Genomic DNA, 20,336 nt, shown 5'->3' on the forward strand with positions numbered 1-20,336 from the left:
AAGTTGTTTAAGCTGCTTCATTTTCGGCTAATACTTTCTTTTTAATTCTCTAGACAGATATGCAATGGCTCCCAAAAGTGTTTGTACACTTTAAGAATTTGTAGAAAAAATGCTGTAGCCCTGAATTGAATTCGAATTACAGAGCCCAATATTTATTCCTAATCACCTCCACGCGATTCTGAATACAACTAAATACTGAATTGCTTTCTTTTTCTAAAACTGAAAAATGCAAAAAGATATAGATAAAATATGCCACAAAAGTAATTGTACACTGAAATCTTTTCGTAAAATTTCATAAATTACTGTTTGCTTTTTTTTTTTTTTTTCATTTCAATGACATTTAACAATTTGCTAGGCTTTATTCTATGCTTGTTTATTTCGTTGTATTTTATTTAATTTTTAAAAATGGGTTGCTGTCCTAAGAAAACAACAAATATAATTTGAAAGTTGATAATTTTTCATCATAAGGGTGAAAAATCAAGCCACCACTAAATTAGTAAATTTACCTCATTCTATGGTGCAGTATGTGATAAAATGCTTTATAGAAGAAAATCAGATTGAAAATAAAATAAGTTATTTTCGGCAAAGTTAACGTGATCAGAGATTTATAGTTAGAAATTTGTGAAAAATCCATGCTTAAGTGCTGTAAAGATTTCTACAGAATTTACTGAAAAGTTTCTTCTTCAATTCACCTGAAACTGTTCAATAAGTACTAAGATCAGCTGGAGTACATGGGCACTCTGCCCGAAGAAAATTTTTTGTAAATGCAAAACACAGAAAGCTTAATTGGAACCATGCCTTATTTGTGAATGAAAGCAAATTAACATTTTTTTTTTTTTTTTTTTTTTTTTCCTGATGGACATATGGAGAAGAAAATGAGGAACTTAATCCCAAAGATTTTGTTGGAACAGTAAAGCATGGCAGTGGATATGTCCTTGTGTGGGGGTGCATGTCAGCATCAGGATTAGGTAATTTATTATTTACTGATGTCATAATGAGCCAGGCTCTTTATTTAAATATTTTAAAAGATAATTTTATTGGTCTGTTATCGGACCGGATTCAGAAATGCATGAATGTATGCACATGTGTAAGTAAGTGCATATATGTATATGCACAGACACACATGCATACATAAACACATACATCCCCACATACATGCATATATACATATATTTCTGAATCTGGTCCTGATAACAGAACAGTACCAAGATAATTAAAATATTTGCCCAAAATTTGGTTATTGGAAACTTTTTTTTTCTTTTTTTTTCTTTTTCTTCAGGATAATGATCCTAAGCACATGGCTCTCAAAGTTCGCCTTGCAACTTGGTGTGTTTATAACTGTCCACAAGTTCTGAAAACACCACCTCAGTCACTAGATTAAAACCCAATAGAATGCATTTGGAGAGAATTTGAGGTTAGAGTACAAAGATGCAACATAAAAATGGAAATCAAACTAAAAACATAAATGCTGTAGGACATCCTACAAAATACTAACCAACAGAAAGACTATAATATTTACAAACATGTGGAGATTTTTTAGAAGTCTGCAAAGACTTTGAAAAATTTAGAGTCATTAAAAAATTCTCATTCTTAAATATCAAATTTATTAATGAATAAAGCAATATTTCACTGAAAACTCTTAAGTGAACGAACCTTTTTACAAGCCACTGTAATTTCTTATTCAATTAGCGATATTTTCAGACCTTAGAATAGTTGTTACATTTAACTGCAACTGCATCAAACTTGGTGACCCTGCACTTCAAATTCGAATGCCGCCAACTATATGAGAAAAAGTATTGGTTGTTGCCACTAAGTTGCATCAGTGTCAACTGTTGAGAAATTCGGTTCTAATGTATCATATGTATTATTACTGTGCTTTAAAATAAAACTAAGAAAGGACATTATCGCCTCAGTCCACAACTGGACAAAAATTTTTGGCAAGTCGAACTGCAGCTTGGAATTGGCTCATGAAGATTTTCTTTAAACTTACATTTTGTTGAGAATTCTTTGTCTCATGGATATGGTTATATAGTGATCAGCTCATCGTTACCCTGTGGAAAATGGGTAAGTGAACCTTGATTCCACCACTTTCAATTAAGAACCGTATAATTTAAGAATTCAAGTCATTGATTTATTTGGTTTATATATTGCTTTAAATTTCGTCTGAAAATTTTCTTTATTTGACTAAAGTATGGAAGCAGAGAAAGTATTCAGTATGGAAGTAAAGAAAACAAAGGAGGGAAAAAAAAGAGCAATTTTACGAACTGTTACTGCGAAGGTAGTAAATAAACTCCATTCAAAGTTATGACTATAAAATTCCCACAAGTAACTCTTCAAATTTATCACTGTTTTGTTTGTTGTAATCAGCCAACTACATTTAGCCTATTAATACACCATTTTTTATTCCACCTTTGAAAATAATCCACTGTTTGCTGTTCTGCAGTAGGTTCCAATTTTTTTTCAAAAAGCAAAAAAAAAAAAAAAAAAAAAAAAAATACAATAACCATTAATTTATATCCTTATTCTTAAAATATAAGGTGGATTTTTGAGAATCAACTGAGGCTACATCAAATGAAAGTGTAGATGTTACAAGTGTGTTGTTACATCACACATACACATAACTGGCACAAAATCGTATTGCTGGATGACAATTTTGTGGTCATTCGGATATCATTTAAGTACCAAAAATACAGTTTTTCGTCATTAAAAATAAACATGGTAAAGAAAAATGGACAAAGAACAATAATAAATATGAAATTTCAATTTAAGACTTCTCATAAATTGTGACTAATGTGAAAACTACACATGCATGTACCATACTGGTGAAATTAGTTTGGGGGGGGTTAAATTTGGGAAAATTATCTTGGTGATGGAATTACACAGTATATTTACTTATGTATTTATTTATTTTTTGTTTTGGTTTAAGAGCATAAGAAATTCTTTAAAAAATATTTTGCATGTAAATACACCAATTTTTTTTTTTTTTTCCATATATATATATATATATATATATATATATATATATATATATATATAAAACCTTTTGATATGGTTTATAGAAGTTTCTATCTTCTTCAAAATAGTTACTTCTCATTCATCATTTTTTCTTTACATTAAATTTGCCTCTTATACTGGCATTATTTTCTTTATATATTATTGTACTTATATAACAGCTTTGTTTCCATAAATTTTTATTAATTCATATGGTATAGATATGTTCTGATCATAATTTAAGTGCAAACAATCCAAATTTAATGCAAATAGAACAAGAGAAATGGAAACATAACAAGAATGACATAACATTTAATCTGTGCAACCTTTGCACCAAAGCATGAGGATTATCAGAATTAATATTTTATTTAATTCAAGAAGAAAAAAAATGTCATAAAATCTTGTGATAAAATTTCTGCAATATTCCAACTATGGCATAATTCATCAAACTAGGAAAATATATTATTTATAAATCCTAAGCATAAGCTTTTTAAAATTTATTTCAATTATTAGAATACAATGAAAAGCAAAAAATTTGAGACAAAAAGTAAAACATGAACAGAAAATACGAAAAGCAACTTGTGAGTTATCTTCAATGTTTATGCCATATAATTACATAACAAAGTAACTTAAAGTTTTCAATGCAATATTTTAATGTTAATGAATCTGAAAATTTCTTTATATGACTCAGTACATTAAAAAGTCTGCAAGATGGCCATGTGTTATGCTCTTAATATCCCACGCCTCAGAACTGCCTCTCTTTTAAGTACTTTCTCTAAGCGTTCATTAAAGATTTCAGTGTGTATGCCATTTATATTAGATACATTACGAGAGCTTGGACAGCAAACTTCCTGAAAAACATCATAGCTAGAATATGTGTAGTATGAAATTGACTACTGCACTAATATATGCTGATGCAAGAAAATACACACATAAAAATGAACTGACAAAGCACCTCCTATATGATGTTAGATAACACATTTCACATTTTTGTACTGTAAGAAATCATTAATTTTGCAAGCAAGTAAAATCTACACCCTTTTTAAACTTCCTATATAAGAGCAAAGCACTAGATACTTAAAATGACATCCCTCAATATGCTTATGCTTTAAGAGGCATTTGATACCAATTTAGAAGTCAAACAACAAAAATCAGTGTTATATTTTCAAATTTTCACAGGACTTGCTGATTTTTGTTGTTTGACTTCTAAGTTGGTATTTGTCCAATGTGTTATTGTATCTTAATTAGGCATTTGATATTTTACTTATAAATACTAAATACAGTTCTCCCTAGAAACTGAAGCACTGTGTCCTCCATTAATTACAGCTGGTTTTAAATTGTCTAAATTTCAAAAATCAAAATAATGTGAAAAGTATACCATCAAAATTCATTCCTTAGATTCTAAATAATATGAATACAGCTTTCTTTTAAAGTAAAATTCGGAGGGAAACATTTCATTTTTGCTGTCAATTACAGCATTCTCACCACATGAACAGTGCCTGCCTTGTTCACGGCCTGTGTTTGATGTACGACAGTATGCAGAATTCTTGCACCAGCTACAGAAACACATTTTAGTTGAACTTGCTAAAAGCTGATAATGTATTTGTATGGGTGGTTTATCCCAAACATGTGTACTGGTGGTGCAAGGGTCCTTGCCTAATTTTGTACATATATGTGTGACAAAAGTTTCTCATTTTCTGATTGTATACAGTTGCAACTGGTTTCATTCGAGTTCCCAGTAACATAATAACATATTTCAAGGGATGTTTATTACAAACACATGCATGAGGGTTGGGAAAGTTCTTGCCTAATTTTGAATGTGAGAAGAGTTTCTCATTTTCTGGGTACTTATGTATAAATACAATGACAATGGTGCAATCTGAAGACCTTTTTTATAGATGAAAAGGTAAAAGTTACTTATTGGATGCAAGTTAGTGGTTTTCGTGCCTTTTTTCTGGAAAGATTCCCAATCTATGAATATTTATTGTAAGTCAAACAGTATCAACATACGAAAAGAAAACATACTTTAGGATTTTAAAATACAAATTTGAATTATTAATTACATTTGAAAAATAAAACATATTCTTCTTCAAAACCTTCTGTACTTTTTTTTTTGGTGTGTGTGTGTGTGTGTGTGTGTGTGTGCTATTCTTCTCCTGAAGTACACAGCAATCTACTTTCACTTCAAAAATCGTAAGAGAAATGCGGAGACTCGGCTTCATACAACCCTCGACAGCAGTTGCTATTGGAAAAGACACAATTCCTCATTCGCTTTAGAAAATGTTAAGAAAATTCTGTATTCTTTCACTAATTTTACTGTAGTTTCTTCCATTGCTGACAAATTCCCCATACTCATATTTTAAAACCAAGTTAAAGACAAAAAATAACGTGATTTATTTATAAAAACCACTGGTATTTGTAATACAACAACAAACAAACAAAAAAAAAAAAATGCATACGAAAATGGCAGCGTTACTTAACTGAAGGATTGTTAGGAAGATGGCTGCCACAAGAATCATTATGCGTATGGTTGCCAAAGTTTGCCACATTCAGTAAATTTGGCGACATCTAAAGTAGTTGCACTTATATGCAAGTACTATTTACTGATTGTATTCCTTCACTGGCATTTTGATTCATTTAGATCTTCATTTACACATTAAAAAAAAGTTTTGAAAGAACATATTAGTTCATGGCTTGTTTAGTAGATGTTGTAGATAAATTATATGTATAAAGACAGTTTTTTGGGAGGGGGGACTGAATCTGAAAATGCCTTGCAGAAGACTTGATATGCCTAAGGCTTTGGTTCTGTTTGAACTGATTCCCTCTGATTCAGAATCTATGCCACTTGAGGACAAAAATGGTAAAGAGGAAAGTACTCTTCCTCCTGCTGATAGAGACCGCTTCATTATTGAGACTGTAGTGGAGCAAGCAGAAAGTGATGAAGATGTTGAAATGAATCTACCAGCTCCCTCATGAGTCATGGAAGAGACTTGAACTAATCTTCAAAAGTATGTCCTTGACTTTTTTAAACAGCACGGTCCAATGAAAGAAATTACTGGCATGGAAAATCCTTAACCCTCAAACACATTTCTCATAAATTTATTGTGACATTTATTGAGAAAATTGTTTTTCAAAATCTATATGCAATACAGAAATGAAAACATTTTTCTCCCCATAACTAAAAACAATACATGTCAAGAAAATCAATCAAATGAGGATACAAAATTTGGTTACATTGTGATGAGAGTGGTTATGCTTCACAATGTGAAATATAATTGTGAAAGAATGTAGCATAACTGAAAAAAGTATAAAAAATTACGTTTATGTGTCCAACTTGCAATGTTGGGCTATGCATGTGTCAAAAAGATACAATATGCTTTGAAAAATTCCATTCTAAGTAATTTTTAGTAATGAAATCCATCTTATCAGTCATCTTTATTAACTACTATTAATTATATATTCCTCATTTTCATTAGTATATACTCTTATAATCATGGTAATTTTGCTACGGATTATAAAACATATTATTTTATTACTAAATATCTAAAGGTATAATATGTCCAATTCTATAAAATATGTTAACATTATTTTTTATGGTTGTGAAATGCAAAAACAGAGATATAACATTCATAAATAATATTTTTAAATACTTAATAATACTTTGTGAAGGGATATCTTTAATAGAGCTTTCGGCTGATCTTTAGAATATGGTAACTGGTAGTTTGGCGACATTTTGGAGACGATAAAGGTTACTACCTGGGACTTTGGTAATAATGTTTCTCAGTTCCGATTACGCATTATTTTGTGTGAGGGAAATGAGAGATCATGGGATATGTCATGTGATATTAATGGACGAATTACGGTTCTTTAATCGGAAAAGGGGGGTGGAAATCGGGAAAAAAATCTGGAATTTTTGTATTTGGCTTTATTCTGTGTTGTGTGAAACAGTGTTCGTTAATTTTTGGATCTCATGGCCCTAACTAAAGTGAATTCGAAATGGGTATTTAGTGGGATTGAAAGAGGTAGTAATAAGTGTTTCTTTAAGGTTGTGCGAGATAGAAGTAAAGATGTTTTATTAAGTTATTTATTTTACCTGGTACCTTGCTGTGAACTATAAGTATGATTTTAAAGATCCTGAAACAGAAATAAGAAAAGTTTATCGGACACGTAATCAAGATTCTGAAGAAGATTAGGTTAGTTAGTATTTTTAATTATTTGAGGATATTATTTTTATGCATTGTTCTAAATGTAAGGTGGAAGTAAAGTAATTTGGTATTATTGGGAAAATTGTTATTAGCAATGATTTAGTTTAAAGTAATTAGGATTGTAAGCTAATTTTTATTAATTTAATATATGTGCTTATTTATATTTTAAGCAGTGTTTTTGAATTTAATTATATTTTAATTAAATGATAGTTATTTTGTGAATTTTATGTTTGTAGGAATTTGGTATACGTTTTAGTTGAAGTAAACGTGCATGGAAATAATTTAAATATTTGACACTAAGTATTTGTAATGTTTACGTATGAATTCGTTGGTGACGTTTATAATATAATAGATAATTTAGAGGTAAAAGTTTTTGGATATTTTATTTATTTTACACGTGGAAATGTTCATATTTGGAAAGGGTATATACTTTTTCGTTATTAGGTAATTTCATATATGTTCTTTTTAACGGGTTTAAAGATTCAGAAAATTGTCATGCATTTTCGTGAAATTTTTCTAATTTATGAGGAAAAAGGAGTGTACATAGATATGGTGAAGAGTGTGCGCAATGCCATTTTTGTGCAATTCTGAGATTTTTTTTTAAGTAAAAATAAGTCAACGTGTACATGGTTTAGTGATATTTTAATTAAATGATAGTTATTTTGTGAATTTTATGTTTGTAGGAATTTGGTATACATTTTAATTGAAGTAAACGTGCATGGAAATAATTTAAATATTTGACACTAAGTATTTGTAATGCTTGCGGTATGAATTCGTTGGTGACATTTATAATATAATAGATGATTTAGAGGTAAAAGTTTTTGGATATTTTATTTATTTTATATGTGGAAATGTTCATATTTGGAAAGGGTATATACTTTTTCGCGATCAGGTAATTTCATATATGTTCTTTTTACCGGGTTTAAAGATTCAGAAAATTGTCATGTATTTTCCTGAAATTTTTCTAATTTATGAGAAAAAAGCAGTGTACATGGATATAGTGAAGAGTGTGCGCAATGCCATTTTTGTGTAATTCTGGGATGTTTTTTTAAGTAAAAATAAGTCGACGTGTACATGGTTTATGTGTATGTGTTATTTTGAAAAACGCGTAAGGAGTATGGTATTGTGCACTTTTTCCCAATTTTGCAGTGAATATTTGTCATGATTAAGCAGTTTTGTTAGATAAAATTTCTAGCATAAGTGTAATTCGGGTAGTAGATTGTTGGAAGAAGTGTTCAGTAGATAAAAAGAAAAGAAACATGTCTTTACTTCGTGAAGACAAAATGGTGGCGGGAAAAAAAAAATAGAGGGTTGCTGTAGGAGAGTTGGTCGCCAAATTTTTGCCAAAAAATCGCCAAGTTACCATAATGTAAAGATCAACCGAGCTTTCTTTTTTTAAGATAAATATTGTATATAATTTGAAGTAATTTACGAAATGCATGCACAGTGATAGATAAGTTTTTTTCATTGCACTAACAATATTTCTAATGTCCTAGATACATGCCTTTCACACCATGAGAACAGCCATCTTCTGAAGAAAGGCAAGAATTTTTTTTTTTTTTTTTTTTTTTTTTTTCCCAATCAAATATTACTTGTCTATGAGGTCAAAACATTATTTAGCATTATTCTATATCAAAAATAAAAAATGTATTAAGCACTTCAAAGGTTAATGGTATGTTTTTGCCATAGTTTAAAATTTGAAATTTAATGTAAATAAAAAATTTCTTAAGAACATGTCATTGCATAATATATTAGTGAAAATATATTTGATATAAATTAACAAAAGGAACAACAAATCATTCAGAAATTAGATAATTAAGCAAAACTGCATTTTTAAGATTGTAAGATGGCAGCCAAGAACTGATATCTAGATATGATTACAAGACTATATTATAGCTGCATATCAATATTACAAGACAAATTTAAACTAGCTATACTTCTAGACTTAACCCCTTCGCGCCGACTGTCACGTATACGTGCCAGCAACGAACACACTTATCTACCGGCCGACACGCAGGCGTGCCAGAGCACTGTTGCATTCTCTACCGACTGTCACGTATTTGTGCCAGTACCTTGGAACGTTTTTCAAAGTATAATTTCTGCCACAAGATGGCACTGTATGTCCATATGGTTTCAGATACATGTGCATTAGACCTTCTACTTGAATGAGAGAAGCATGACTCACATACACGTGTTTTTGATTATATAAACAAACGGGGAACTAAATGTTTCCGAATGGCGTGATTTATGACGTCTCTTTAAATCGCACTTTATTCACACGTGGTAGTTGTTTATTGTAAGTAGAAGTTTTATATGCGCTAAAGCGTTGAGTATTTCCGTTTACAGTTCAGTTTTTAGAAAATAATTAGATCTTGTTAGACGTGAATTCTTTCTGTTTTTACCGTTTCAATGTCGAAGCGTCGAAAATGTTTAACAGAGCATGAAATAGCAGAAATGATGCAAAATATTTCAGATATTGATTCTGATATTCTGATATTGATTCTGAAAGATTAACTGAAAGACATTTTCCAAAACTTTGTTCAGAAGAGACTGATAAGAAAATGAGACGACGATGCTTCGTTTGTTCACATTCCCGGAAAAATCCTCCAAAACGGCAAATGAGTTAGTTATTACGAGTTCAAGGAATGTAACGTAGGACTGTGTGTAGATCCCTGTTTTAAAATTTTTCATACGAAAAGAGAATTTTAAGTAATATATTTAGTTTTCAGATTATAATGTTAAAAGTCATAAAATGGTAGTAATTAAAATAAAATGTGTAAAATATGCATTTAAACAAGAAATAAGGTAATTAAAGTATATATATATAAATATCTATAAAGCATAAGCCGTTTAAATACTCTATAGAGCATTATTAAACAATGCGTTGATACTTCGGAAATTTCATGGATTTAGGCTTAGTAGCAAAAAAGCCCTCGGCCCTGGAGAGACGCTCACAGAAGACACTGCCGGCCTCCGCGATAAGCGCGTGTTTTCGCTACCCGGCTCGAAGGGGTTAAGTTCATGCTTTAGAGTCACTATGAGACGTGTTATGTACCACAAAGATAAAGCTACTGTAATTTCATTACAGAGTCTTGTGATTCAAGCAGTGAATTCTAGTTGAATCTTAAAAAGGTTACAAGATACTGTAAGCAAACAACCATAAAAATGTTTCTTCCTTTCAACAACAGGTATAGTTCAACAGTAATAGAAAACAACAATCTTAAAATGTCTGGATATTTCCAAAATCTACAAAATTTTACAATCAGATCTAACAGAACAATGAATCTTGAACCAAATATTAACTAAACATAAATACAACTATTCATTATGTAATTATAATGGATTTTGACTACCTAATGAATTTAGTTAATATTAGCAAAAGATTACGACTTACAGAAAATCTAGAAAAATGAATTCATAGAACAATATTAATATATATCAGGAATCTCAGGAGGAAAAAAATTTAAAAATACATTTAAGTCAATTTTTAGTTGCATTTTTATAATATACTCTAATTATTTTCATTAAAAAAATATTATTCATCCCTAGCCTATACTACCTATGAAATATAAATTTTATAATTACATCTAGTTGCACTTTTGCTTCAGAAAATCGTTCTCTGTCACAAGCATCTACTAGAAAAACAATTGCATCCACAGCTGGAAAGTAATCCTTCCAAACTTTTCTAGCTAAAAAAATATATAACCAAAATTAAATGTAATACATAAAAATCATGAAAAATTCTTGAAAGATTTTAAATACATTTTTTAAGAAAACAAAACTACTAAAAATTACCTTGGTGATGACCACCTAAATCAAAGGTTGTGAACCTCATGTTCCCAATAGATAATTCTTCAGAGGCTGCAAAAAATAATACAAATGTTTATATGTACGTTATAACAAATAACAGTACTTCTGATTATCCTCATCCCCACCGGAAATTCAAAAAAACAGTATCCATGAGACAAAAAGTATGTAGCTAAAATACAGTTATGTGATATCCCACCATGCCACCAAAAAATATTTGCCATATTTGCCGGCGTATAAGACACACTCCCTCTTTTATACACATTTTTGAAGGATAAAACTTTATTACTGATCATTATCATGAATTTACAGCATTTTAAATATAAAGTAATACAAATACAAAGTAATATAAATACAAAGTAATACTTTCTGCAAATACCCAATCTATGAGTTGCTTTTTTAAGATCCTCTTCCTGATTCCAACAATTCATTATCATTTTCTCAGTTGGAGATGCCCAAAATGGCTCTTTGCAGCCCATTTCCATGTTCTTTAGCATACACAATCAGGGCCAGATTTTAGATTTGATGAGATGACATATGAGATGACATATTTGACATATGAGGCCCTATATGAGGGATGTAAGTCCATTTTTTTTATATGGGATATGGCACAATTTTGGGGGGTCGGGGCCCTAAGCTATAGTTTATGCAACTTATACTTAAATCCAGCACTGTGCACAATCACACGTAGCTTGTATGTTATGTGACAGCAATGCCGGTGTTGTTTTTGAGCCATAACTTGCCAACAAATTTAAGAAAACTGAACGGTACCATTTCACACACTTAAAAGTCATTCACAAAAATTTAAACGAACCCAGCTGTGATCGTCAATAATAGCATATGCGCATTCACTGAACTCAACGTAACTGTAATATTCCCACACTCTGTAAGGAAACAAGGAAAAAAAATCGCATAGCTCCGGATAGAGGAAATTTCCAGAAATGAATGTAATCAAAAACCAAGTATCGATGTATAAGATGCAGAATCAACGTATAAGACGTACCCATTTTTCAGACCTATTTTCAAAGGAAAAAGTGTGTCTTATATGTCGGCAAATACAGTATATGGGAATGCTACAATACACTTAGCACATGTTTGGTTTAGCCAATGCACAGTGACAAAGTTAAACAGATACCAAGGTTGTGCAGGTCTCCGATTTCTTTTTTAAGCAAAAACACATCACTCTGTACATAGAGATAACAATAATGCAAAAGAGGAGGATTTTTGAAAATAGGTTAGTTTTTTATTACCAATGCTTCTTGCTTTTTTAATTTGATTGATTAATTTATTTGATTGATTGATTGTTCTTAGTATGGAATTATTAGTGTGCCATCATTTTGGAAAGTGGCTGTTGCTCAAGCATTAGCTTGATAAAAAATTAGTTGGCAACAAGTTTGCAACTTTTTTGGTTAAGGTACAAAATGATCAGAAAGTACAAACAAGTTATTACAAAAAATACCTAAATATTATGGTTGTAGTCAAAGACAATTTAAAGGTACAAGACAATACATTTTCTTTGGTAATAACTTAATGTAAATTTTTATAATAAAAAATAAAATGTACATAAATTTAAAATTAACATACTAGGATGAAGTGTGGGTACGTGCTGAGCCATACGATCATCTTTTAACATATGAAGAAGTGTTGTTTTCCCAGCATTATCTAAGCCCAAAAACAACAGTTTCCCACTTTTTTTCCACAGACCTAATAAGAAAAAAATAAGCTTAAAAAACAAAGTTTGTAATTTACAAAAGGCAGCATTTAACAATAAATCCTACCTTAAAAAAATAATACATTTCATTAAACAATGAAACTCTTTATGTTAGATAATTTTCTTGGTACACTAACTAAACTGAATCTACTGCACCAAGCACGGAGTTGGGTTCTTCTAAAACCAGAAATAAAACAATGGAAAGTTTCTTGGGGAGTAAGGACAAAACACATACAAAATCATGTACAGTGTACACCTTTACAAACGTAAACACTTGGGATAAAAAATGGATTATTTAAATTATGCTATCACAGTTAAAATACTAAATCTTGGTTAGAATTAAATAACAATAAAAATTTACAACACATTATACAGTACAAAGACTGAGATCCAGACTCGTCAAGACTTCGCCGATTCGGATTTGAGATTTTTCCAGATGATCATCAGTTTAAATCTAGTAAGATGGCAAGTTGAAATTATAAAATTAAAAATATGAAATCGTGATTTATGGAATAATGAAGCATTTATGATCTAAATGGTATCAAAATTTCCAAAAAAAAAAAAAAAAAAAAAAAAAAGCTTAAAGGTGTTGACAGTGAAGGATAATTAGACAGTAATTTATTATAAATACAATTTGTAATAATTGTTTTACCAGAATATAAATGTGTGTTAATTACACTACAGTAAATTTTTAAACGTGTTTTTAAATCAAGTTTTTTGTTCCTTAAATCAGGTAATAAATCAAAATAATGCAAGAAATCAGATCCAATAATATTTGTTGACACTTTACATACATAAAAAGTAAAATTAAAATTACGACGAAGTCTAAGGTCAATACTTAATGCTTTTTGTCCACAAACTGAAATAGGGGTACCATTTGCTGCAGAAAACATCATAATAGGTGTTTGACGCACTTCCTGTCTGGTTGCTGAAAGAAGACTGACGTCTGAGCCATTGCCGCACAAAAATATTCTATTCGATTTCCTGTCTCTAATGAAAAGACGACGAGACTCAGAGAGTAAAGCGCATGTCACCACTACACTTCCCCTGGAATGTACATGGTGAAACACACTTTTTAGCTTTGTCGCTAAATTTATGATGATACCAACAATAGGAAAAGTTCGAAGCAGTTTTAGCTGAAGGGCTTCGCGGTTAATCTTTGGATTATGGTAACTTGGCGATTTTTTGGTGACCAACCCTGCTACAGCAACCTACTAGTTTTTGTTTGGATGCCATTTTGTTTTCACGATGTAAAGGCATTTTTTTTTTTTTTTTTTTTTTTACTCAACATTTTTTTTCCAACAATCTGCTAGCCGAATTACGCTTATACTAGAACTTTTATGGAACAAAAGTGCTTAATCATGACGAAGATTAGGTGCAAAATTGGGACAAAGTGCAGAATCGCCCACTGCTTGCCGCGTTTTTACGAATTGCACATGCACGGTATCATCCATGTACACGTCGACCTATTTTCACTTAAAAAAAATCTCAGAATTGCACAAAAATGGCATTGCGCACACTCTTGACTATATCCATGTACACTGCTAAAGTCCTAGCTAGTAACCTTTATCGCCTTATCAAGATATCGCCAAACTACCTGTTACCATATTCCAAAGATTAGCCGGCTTCGCTTCCTGTTATAGCGATTTTTGGAAACACTACGTGATTGCCGTAGAGACAAAACCTCGTTACGCAATTTGCACACTTCCTCCAGCAGGGAATCCAATTTAGAATTCTCAGAGACATTCAGAGATACACGAGAAGAAACTTCGCTTATCTGAGTAGGTGTAACTTCCAATATTCTATCTGCAATACTGGCAGCTTTCGATGAATCGAGCGGCTCAACCGACGCTAGAATAGACTGAACATTTGGCGGCATCTGGTGCATGAATAATTCCAGTAACAAAGAGTCAGGCACATTGTATTTTTCAGCCCACCTAGTCATTACACGAAGAAGTTCTGATGGCTTCCTATCTCCAAGTTGCTCGCTGGTGAGTAATTTCCGTATTTCACTCGTACTGCTTTCTCCACAGCGTTCCGTAATAGCAGCTTTGAGGTCTTCGTAAGACCCGGAAAATGATATCTCTAACTAACGCAGCAATTTCCAGCAGCAAATGAGCGACGTAGTAGTTGAATTTTGTCTTCGGATCCGTAATAGGCTTGGGTACGGCTAAAGCAAAAGTTGCTTCACACATAGCAAACCACAATGCCGGGTCAATCGGATTGTAAATTGGGATCTTGATGGCTGCTGTTTCCTCCATGTCAGTGGCTGAAGGGAAAAACACAAAAGTTCTGGAACTAAACTCTTAAATGAACAACCAGTATAAGCTTCATGCGAGTAGCCGGATCGCCATTTTATGGTTGTTGACGCCGGGTCACCATTTTATAGTGGCGTGGTGGTTATGGCTTGGTGTATATCCTTGAATTGATATGATTCCTTTTCCTTAAACACAACCTTTATTCACACACACCATAACTTTAAACACAACTGAAATAACAGAACGAAATAACAAAATCTACTAAACTAAAATTCAAACATCCTATGCTCCAGCTAAGGGCGAAGTGAGCTAGTTCACTGCCGCGCTAGCAGTTTTTACATAAACCACATGACGTGGATCGGCTGCGCACACAGTCAAACGTCAGATTGCCACAATATTTATTTGTTCACCTCACAAAACATTTCTTTCAATGTAAAGGGTTTAAGTTGCTTCGTTTTTTTTTTTTTTTTTTTTTTTTTTTTTTTTGTCCTAATACTTTCTCTTTAATTCTGTAGACAGACATAATATCTCGTTCAGTTACATTGCTGAAGTCCTGTTGCTGCTGTTTCGAGAATTCCAACTAATTTATCAATCAAAATTTTTTTCATTTTCAATAACCTTTCAGTCACTTTCTTCTAGCAGCGGTATTTTCTGAATCTAGAACCATACTACAGATTTTGCTGTCCATTAACTGACTGATGATTGGAGCATTGCCATCACAACAAAAAATTTTATTATATCATCTTTACTTATTACAGCTTCTCCCCATTTCTATACAAAATCCATTAATTGGAAAATTTCACCTGTGGTTTGCAAAATCCGAAAGCCTTCAAATTCGCAGCTATCATCTTCATCATCCTCACCATGAAATATAGTAGCTGGCCATAAATTATGCCAAGCATTTTTTGAAGTACCTGGAGGCACATTCTCCCATGAACTTGTGATGCTCCACACAGCAGATTTATGTTAAAAAAATTTTAAAAATTCTATATTCTTGCCATTATTCAAGAAATTTAACATGGATTTTAAAAATGTGACTTTATATTTGCACTTCAGCACGTGCTATATTCCAATAGGCTGAATGATAGACATACAGTTTGGAGGAAAGAATAATACAGATACATTATCTTTCATTAAAGGCAAATGGTTATCTAGAGTCGGCAATTTTTGCATCATCAAGTAAACCAACAAATTCAAATTTGAACGATGTGCAATGAACTGGAAGAAGTTGATCTGTCAGCACTATCCTTATCTTCAGAGCAGATGCTTTTATTTTATTCGGCTTATAACTCTTTACTAAATGTGGTACAGTCGAAAGTCTTTAATCCGGACTCGTCGGGACTTCGGCCATTCCGGATTATCGGTTTTTCCAGATTATAAATCAGTAGTTTAAATCTGGTAAGATGGCATGCAGAAATTATAAAAAAAATATAAAACCGTAATTTATGAAATAAAAGAGCAATTATGATCTAAAGGGTATCAAAATTTACAAAAAAAAAAAAAGCTTAAGATTTATTTGTTTACTTTATTAAACATTTGTTTAAACGCGCGCATGCGTAAAGCATACATTATGCATAGTCGAAATTACAAAATTGCAACCAGAAAACTATTTGATGTGTATTCGTGATATTTATAATGACGAGAAATTTAATTTAAATCATATCAAAGGTGGAGTACATCGAGATGAAATACTACATTTAGTAAGGAATTATAAGCCGAATAAATTAAAAACATCTGCCCTGAAGATAAGGATAGTGCTGACAGATCAACTTCTAGTTCATTGCGTGCCACAACGTCCGGATTTTAGATCATTTCGGATATTGAACATCCGGTTCTTGGACTTTGTACTGTAATTTACAATTAAATAATTGAAAGGCTAACGTATTTAAGATTTACTATATATCAGTTTGCTTAAATTTTCTCTAGAAAATACACATGTACACTCATTAAAATGCACATTTATCCTCTGGAAAATGCACATTTACATTATTCATCTTATTTTACCATCACAAATGGCTATTTAAAAAAGGCAGTAAAATTCAAGTTAATAAGAAATCTTATGTTAAATTTTAAAATATTCAAGAATAAATATGGTAATTATGGATTATCATATTTAAGTGCATATTTCCCTCCCACCCACCCACCATTTTAGCATATGATTTTGAAATTTTTAAATTTACACATATGAGTCAATTGACAAGAAATACCAGACTCTTAAAATTTTTTGAATTGGTACTTTTTACATGTGCATTCCAAAAGCTGTATATTCTTCCTCAAAAACAAAAAACATTATCTTCCTCTCAAACAGACAGAAAAAAGGAAATAGAATTTAAGGGAGCAAGCATATTATGAACTGAATCTCTGGAAGAAAATTAGTCCTATTCTATCTCAATGCATTACATAGTAAAAATAGTAGTATAGCATACAAAAGCAAAGATGAAAAACAAACACGGATCATAAATTCTGGAGATTCAATTTTCAAAACATATTCATGTAGGTGGAAAATAAGATCTTTAGCATGATAGTTGACACATCTCCCTGTCTTAACAAGTACAAAGTAGTTAAAAAATCAAAGGTTAGAGTAGATTTAAGAGTGCCCTTTAGATTAATGGCAAGTTGCTGCTTCATTTATCGCCAAGTTTTTGCCGCTTCCTTTATGGTAACCTGAGTAGTTGAATGCTATGGAAACCCTATTATGACGTAGTTGGTTGTGTAATTGCAGTGAATTTGAATGATGGGAAAAGATTTGGAAAGGCTTGTTTGTGTGTTGCATTTTGGATAAGAAATAAGCTGTTATTTTGTGGTTTACATGGTAAAATGGCTGAATGTGGTAAGATTAATTTGAAGTTTCTGTACGATTTGGAATGAAAGAGAAAAAACATTAATTGACTGGTGTGTAAATGAAGGTTTACTTAGTAGCCATTATAAGTGTTCTGTTTGTAGGAAGGAAATGCGTATGGTCGAGCGTCAGAGGATATTTATTAATCTTAGTTTTGTGAATTTATGTGGCGATGCCAGTATACAGATTCTAGTTCAGATAATTTTAGGAAGTTTTTGGATGCTGTTAAGGAATTTTGTTTGACTGAAGAGACAGAAATTTGTAAACAAGTTGAGTGGCTATTTCCTTTGTGTGGTGCCAAGAGGAATTTCCTTTTTTATGTTATTTCATTGTTTGATTTAAAATGCAATTTATGAATTATATATTTTTTTTTGGCTGCTCCTTTGACTTTTTAAGTGAATATACATTGATGTGTACATGTACAAAAAGAGTGGCACAGTGCCTAGTTTGTGTAATTCTCCAATGTATTTTTAAGTCAAAAATAGGTCGATGTGCACATGGATATCCAGTTTGTGCAATTCTTTGACTTGTTTTGGATTTATGTAGCAGTGATTTTTGCTTGGTGTCCATGTACCACCAAAAATCATAAATTATCATCAAGAGACACCCGTAAATATATTTTTACCAACTTTGTTATCCATCTCTAGTAATAATTTACAACAGAATGCTTTTAGCACTGTAGCACATTTTTATACTCATATCTGTATTCATGGTCAAGAATATTGCACAATTTTAAAACAAGATGTTTAAATTAGCATCATTTTATCAAAATGTTATTTTCACAGTAAAATATAGAATAATAATTAATAATATAAAAATAGCATTAATAATACTCATAGACTATTTCATATAATTTTTTAAATACAATTTCACAAGTCGTTCTTTTTCCTCCCTTAAAAAATTATATATAAGCACTGAATAAACTTTCCTCTTGATTTAGATAAAAGTAAATACGGTAAATTTTCTAAAAGCCAAAGATAGATACAGATACATAGTGAAAACTGGGGGGAAGAAGTCTTCTTCTGTCAGGAAAAACAAGCAACTTCTATAGATTTTAATGTATTCAATACATTGTCATTTATAAACTCTATGCAGTTACTATGTGTTATCATCCATTATTCATGACATCATTTTCCATCATCTCAGTTACCAAAAGTTTGTGCCAGGTAAATTCCATATTACGATTATCAACCCTTCCTCCCCCTCCTCTAAAAAAAATTGGAACTGCACTGGCATTCTAACTCAATATACAATGTGATGTGATGTCCAATATAAATGAATGTGATGTCCTTTTGTCTTGCATGACAACGGGGATAAAAGTTACCCAGACAGTACAGTGGTTAGGGGAGTTTACTACAGTACCAAAGGGCTCGGGTTCGAATCCCGGAGAAGACATGGATGTTTGTAAATGTATAGTGTCGGTGGGGCATGTTGACACTAAATACGTGGCGAGCTGAAAGTCCTCTCAAGTGAATTTGTTGAAGGGGAGAGGGTAGGGAGATCCCCAGATCCTTCCCTCGGGGTGCTCTCCCTCAAAATTGGAGGTAGAATACAGAAGACCAACCTCTCTTTGGAGTAGGCTCTGGCAACCACTGTTCCATGTTATATGGACAAAACAATAACATCGGGAATAGAAATGTAATCATCTATTCTATACCCACATGCAAATGAGAACCTTTGGCATAGTATTCTCGGCTCTCTCATCAAACAAACGGAAAAAAAAAAAAAAACAGCAAGGTAGATCTTCCATCCTGAAAGTAATAACAAATGAATTCAAGGACAAATATGATCCACTTCTTATTCAGTTTAAGACAACTGATTAAATCATCTATGAAATATTAGACAGACCAAAAAAATCATTCACAGTCACTGGAGAGGCCTTTTATCTAACAATGTAGTCATCCTCACGACTGATTGCACATTGCCACATCTACAAAACAACGTTCAGTGGTAGATTTGGGGGCATCTTCCTTACAGCCCCACTCTTACCATTTATCATCTTTTTACAAAATTAAATACACTTTTTTAATGAAAAGCATTTTGTTTACTTTAAGAGAAATCTATACAAATAACTTTGTAATTTAAAGATCACAGTTGTTACAATTTATACAAAATAGGTTTTAAAAAGTAAATAAAAGTAAATTATAATTATTAAAATTATAATACTAATACAGTCAAATTAGCAAATTATAAGGTTGACCTTTAGATTATGGTAACTTGGCGATTTTTTGGCGAAAATTTGGCGACCAACTCTGCTACAGCACATTTATTAATGTCAAATGACATATCTCCGCCTCCAAAATGTCGCCAAACTACCTGTTACCATATTCCAAAGATCAGCCAATTATGGTTATTAAAATTATAATACCAGTTCAAATACAGTTAAATTAGCAAATTATAATACCAATACAGTTAAATTAGGATAAAGACATACAGGTTTACCAACTTTTTTTATTATAAACTATTTTTTCACTGAATGATTTAATTCAGATAAAGGCAGAAAAACTTTTTGATAGAGATTTTAA

The 20,336-nt window shown here is 31.6% G+C and overlaps 1 protein-coding gene across 2 annotated transcripts in view; it reads right to left on the reverse strand.

Annotated features, from left to right (window-relative positions):
• The window catches only part of LOC118192645 (small COPII coat GTPase SAR1-like), a 29,562-nt gene that overhangs the window by 7,304 nt on the left and 1,922 nt on the right, over positions 1-20,336 (reverse strand). For both annotated transcript variants that reach the window (XM_035363635.2, XM_035363634.2), the window contains exons 3-5: positions 12,588-12,707; positions 10,992-11,057; positions 10,782-10,885 (exon numbers count right to left, since the gene is read on the reverse strand). In XM_035363635.2, the coding sequence (XP_035219526.1) occupies positions 10,782-10,885; positions 10,992-11,057; positions 12,588-12,707 (290 nt within the window). The remainder of the gene's footprint in view (positions 1-10,781; positions 10,886-10,991; positions 11,058-12,587; positions 12,708-20,336) is intronic.

The sequence above is a fragment of the Stegodyphus dumicola genome, chromosome 10 (genome assembly GCF_044657685.1).
Source record: "Stegodyphus dumicola isolate Sdum_Otavi_A_Nest chromosome 10, ASM4465768v1".
NCBI lineage: Eukaryota > Metazoa > Arthropoda > Arachnida > Araneae > Eresidae > Stegodyphus > Stegodyphus dumicola.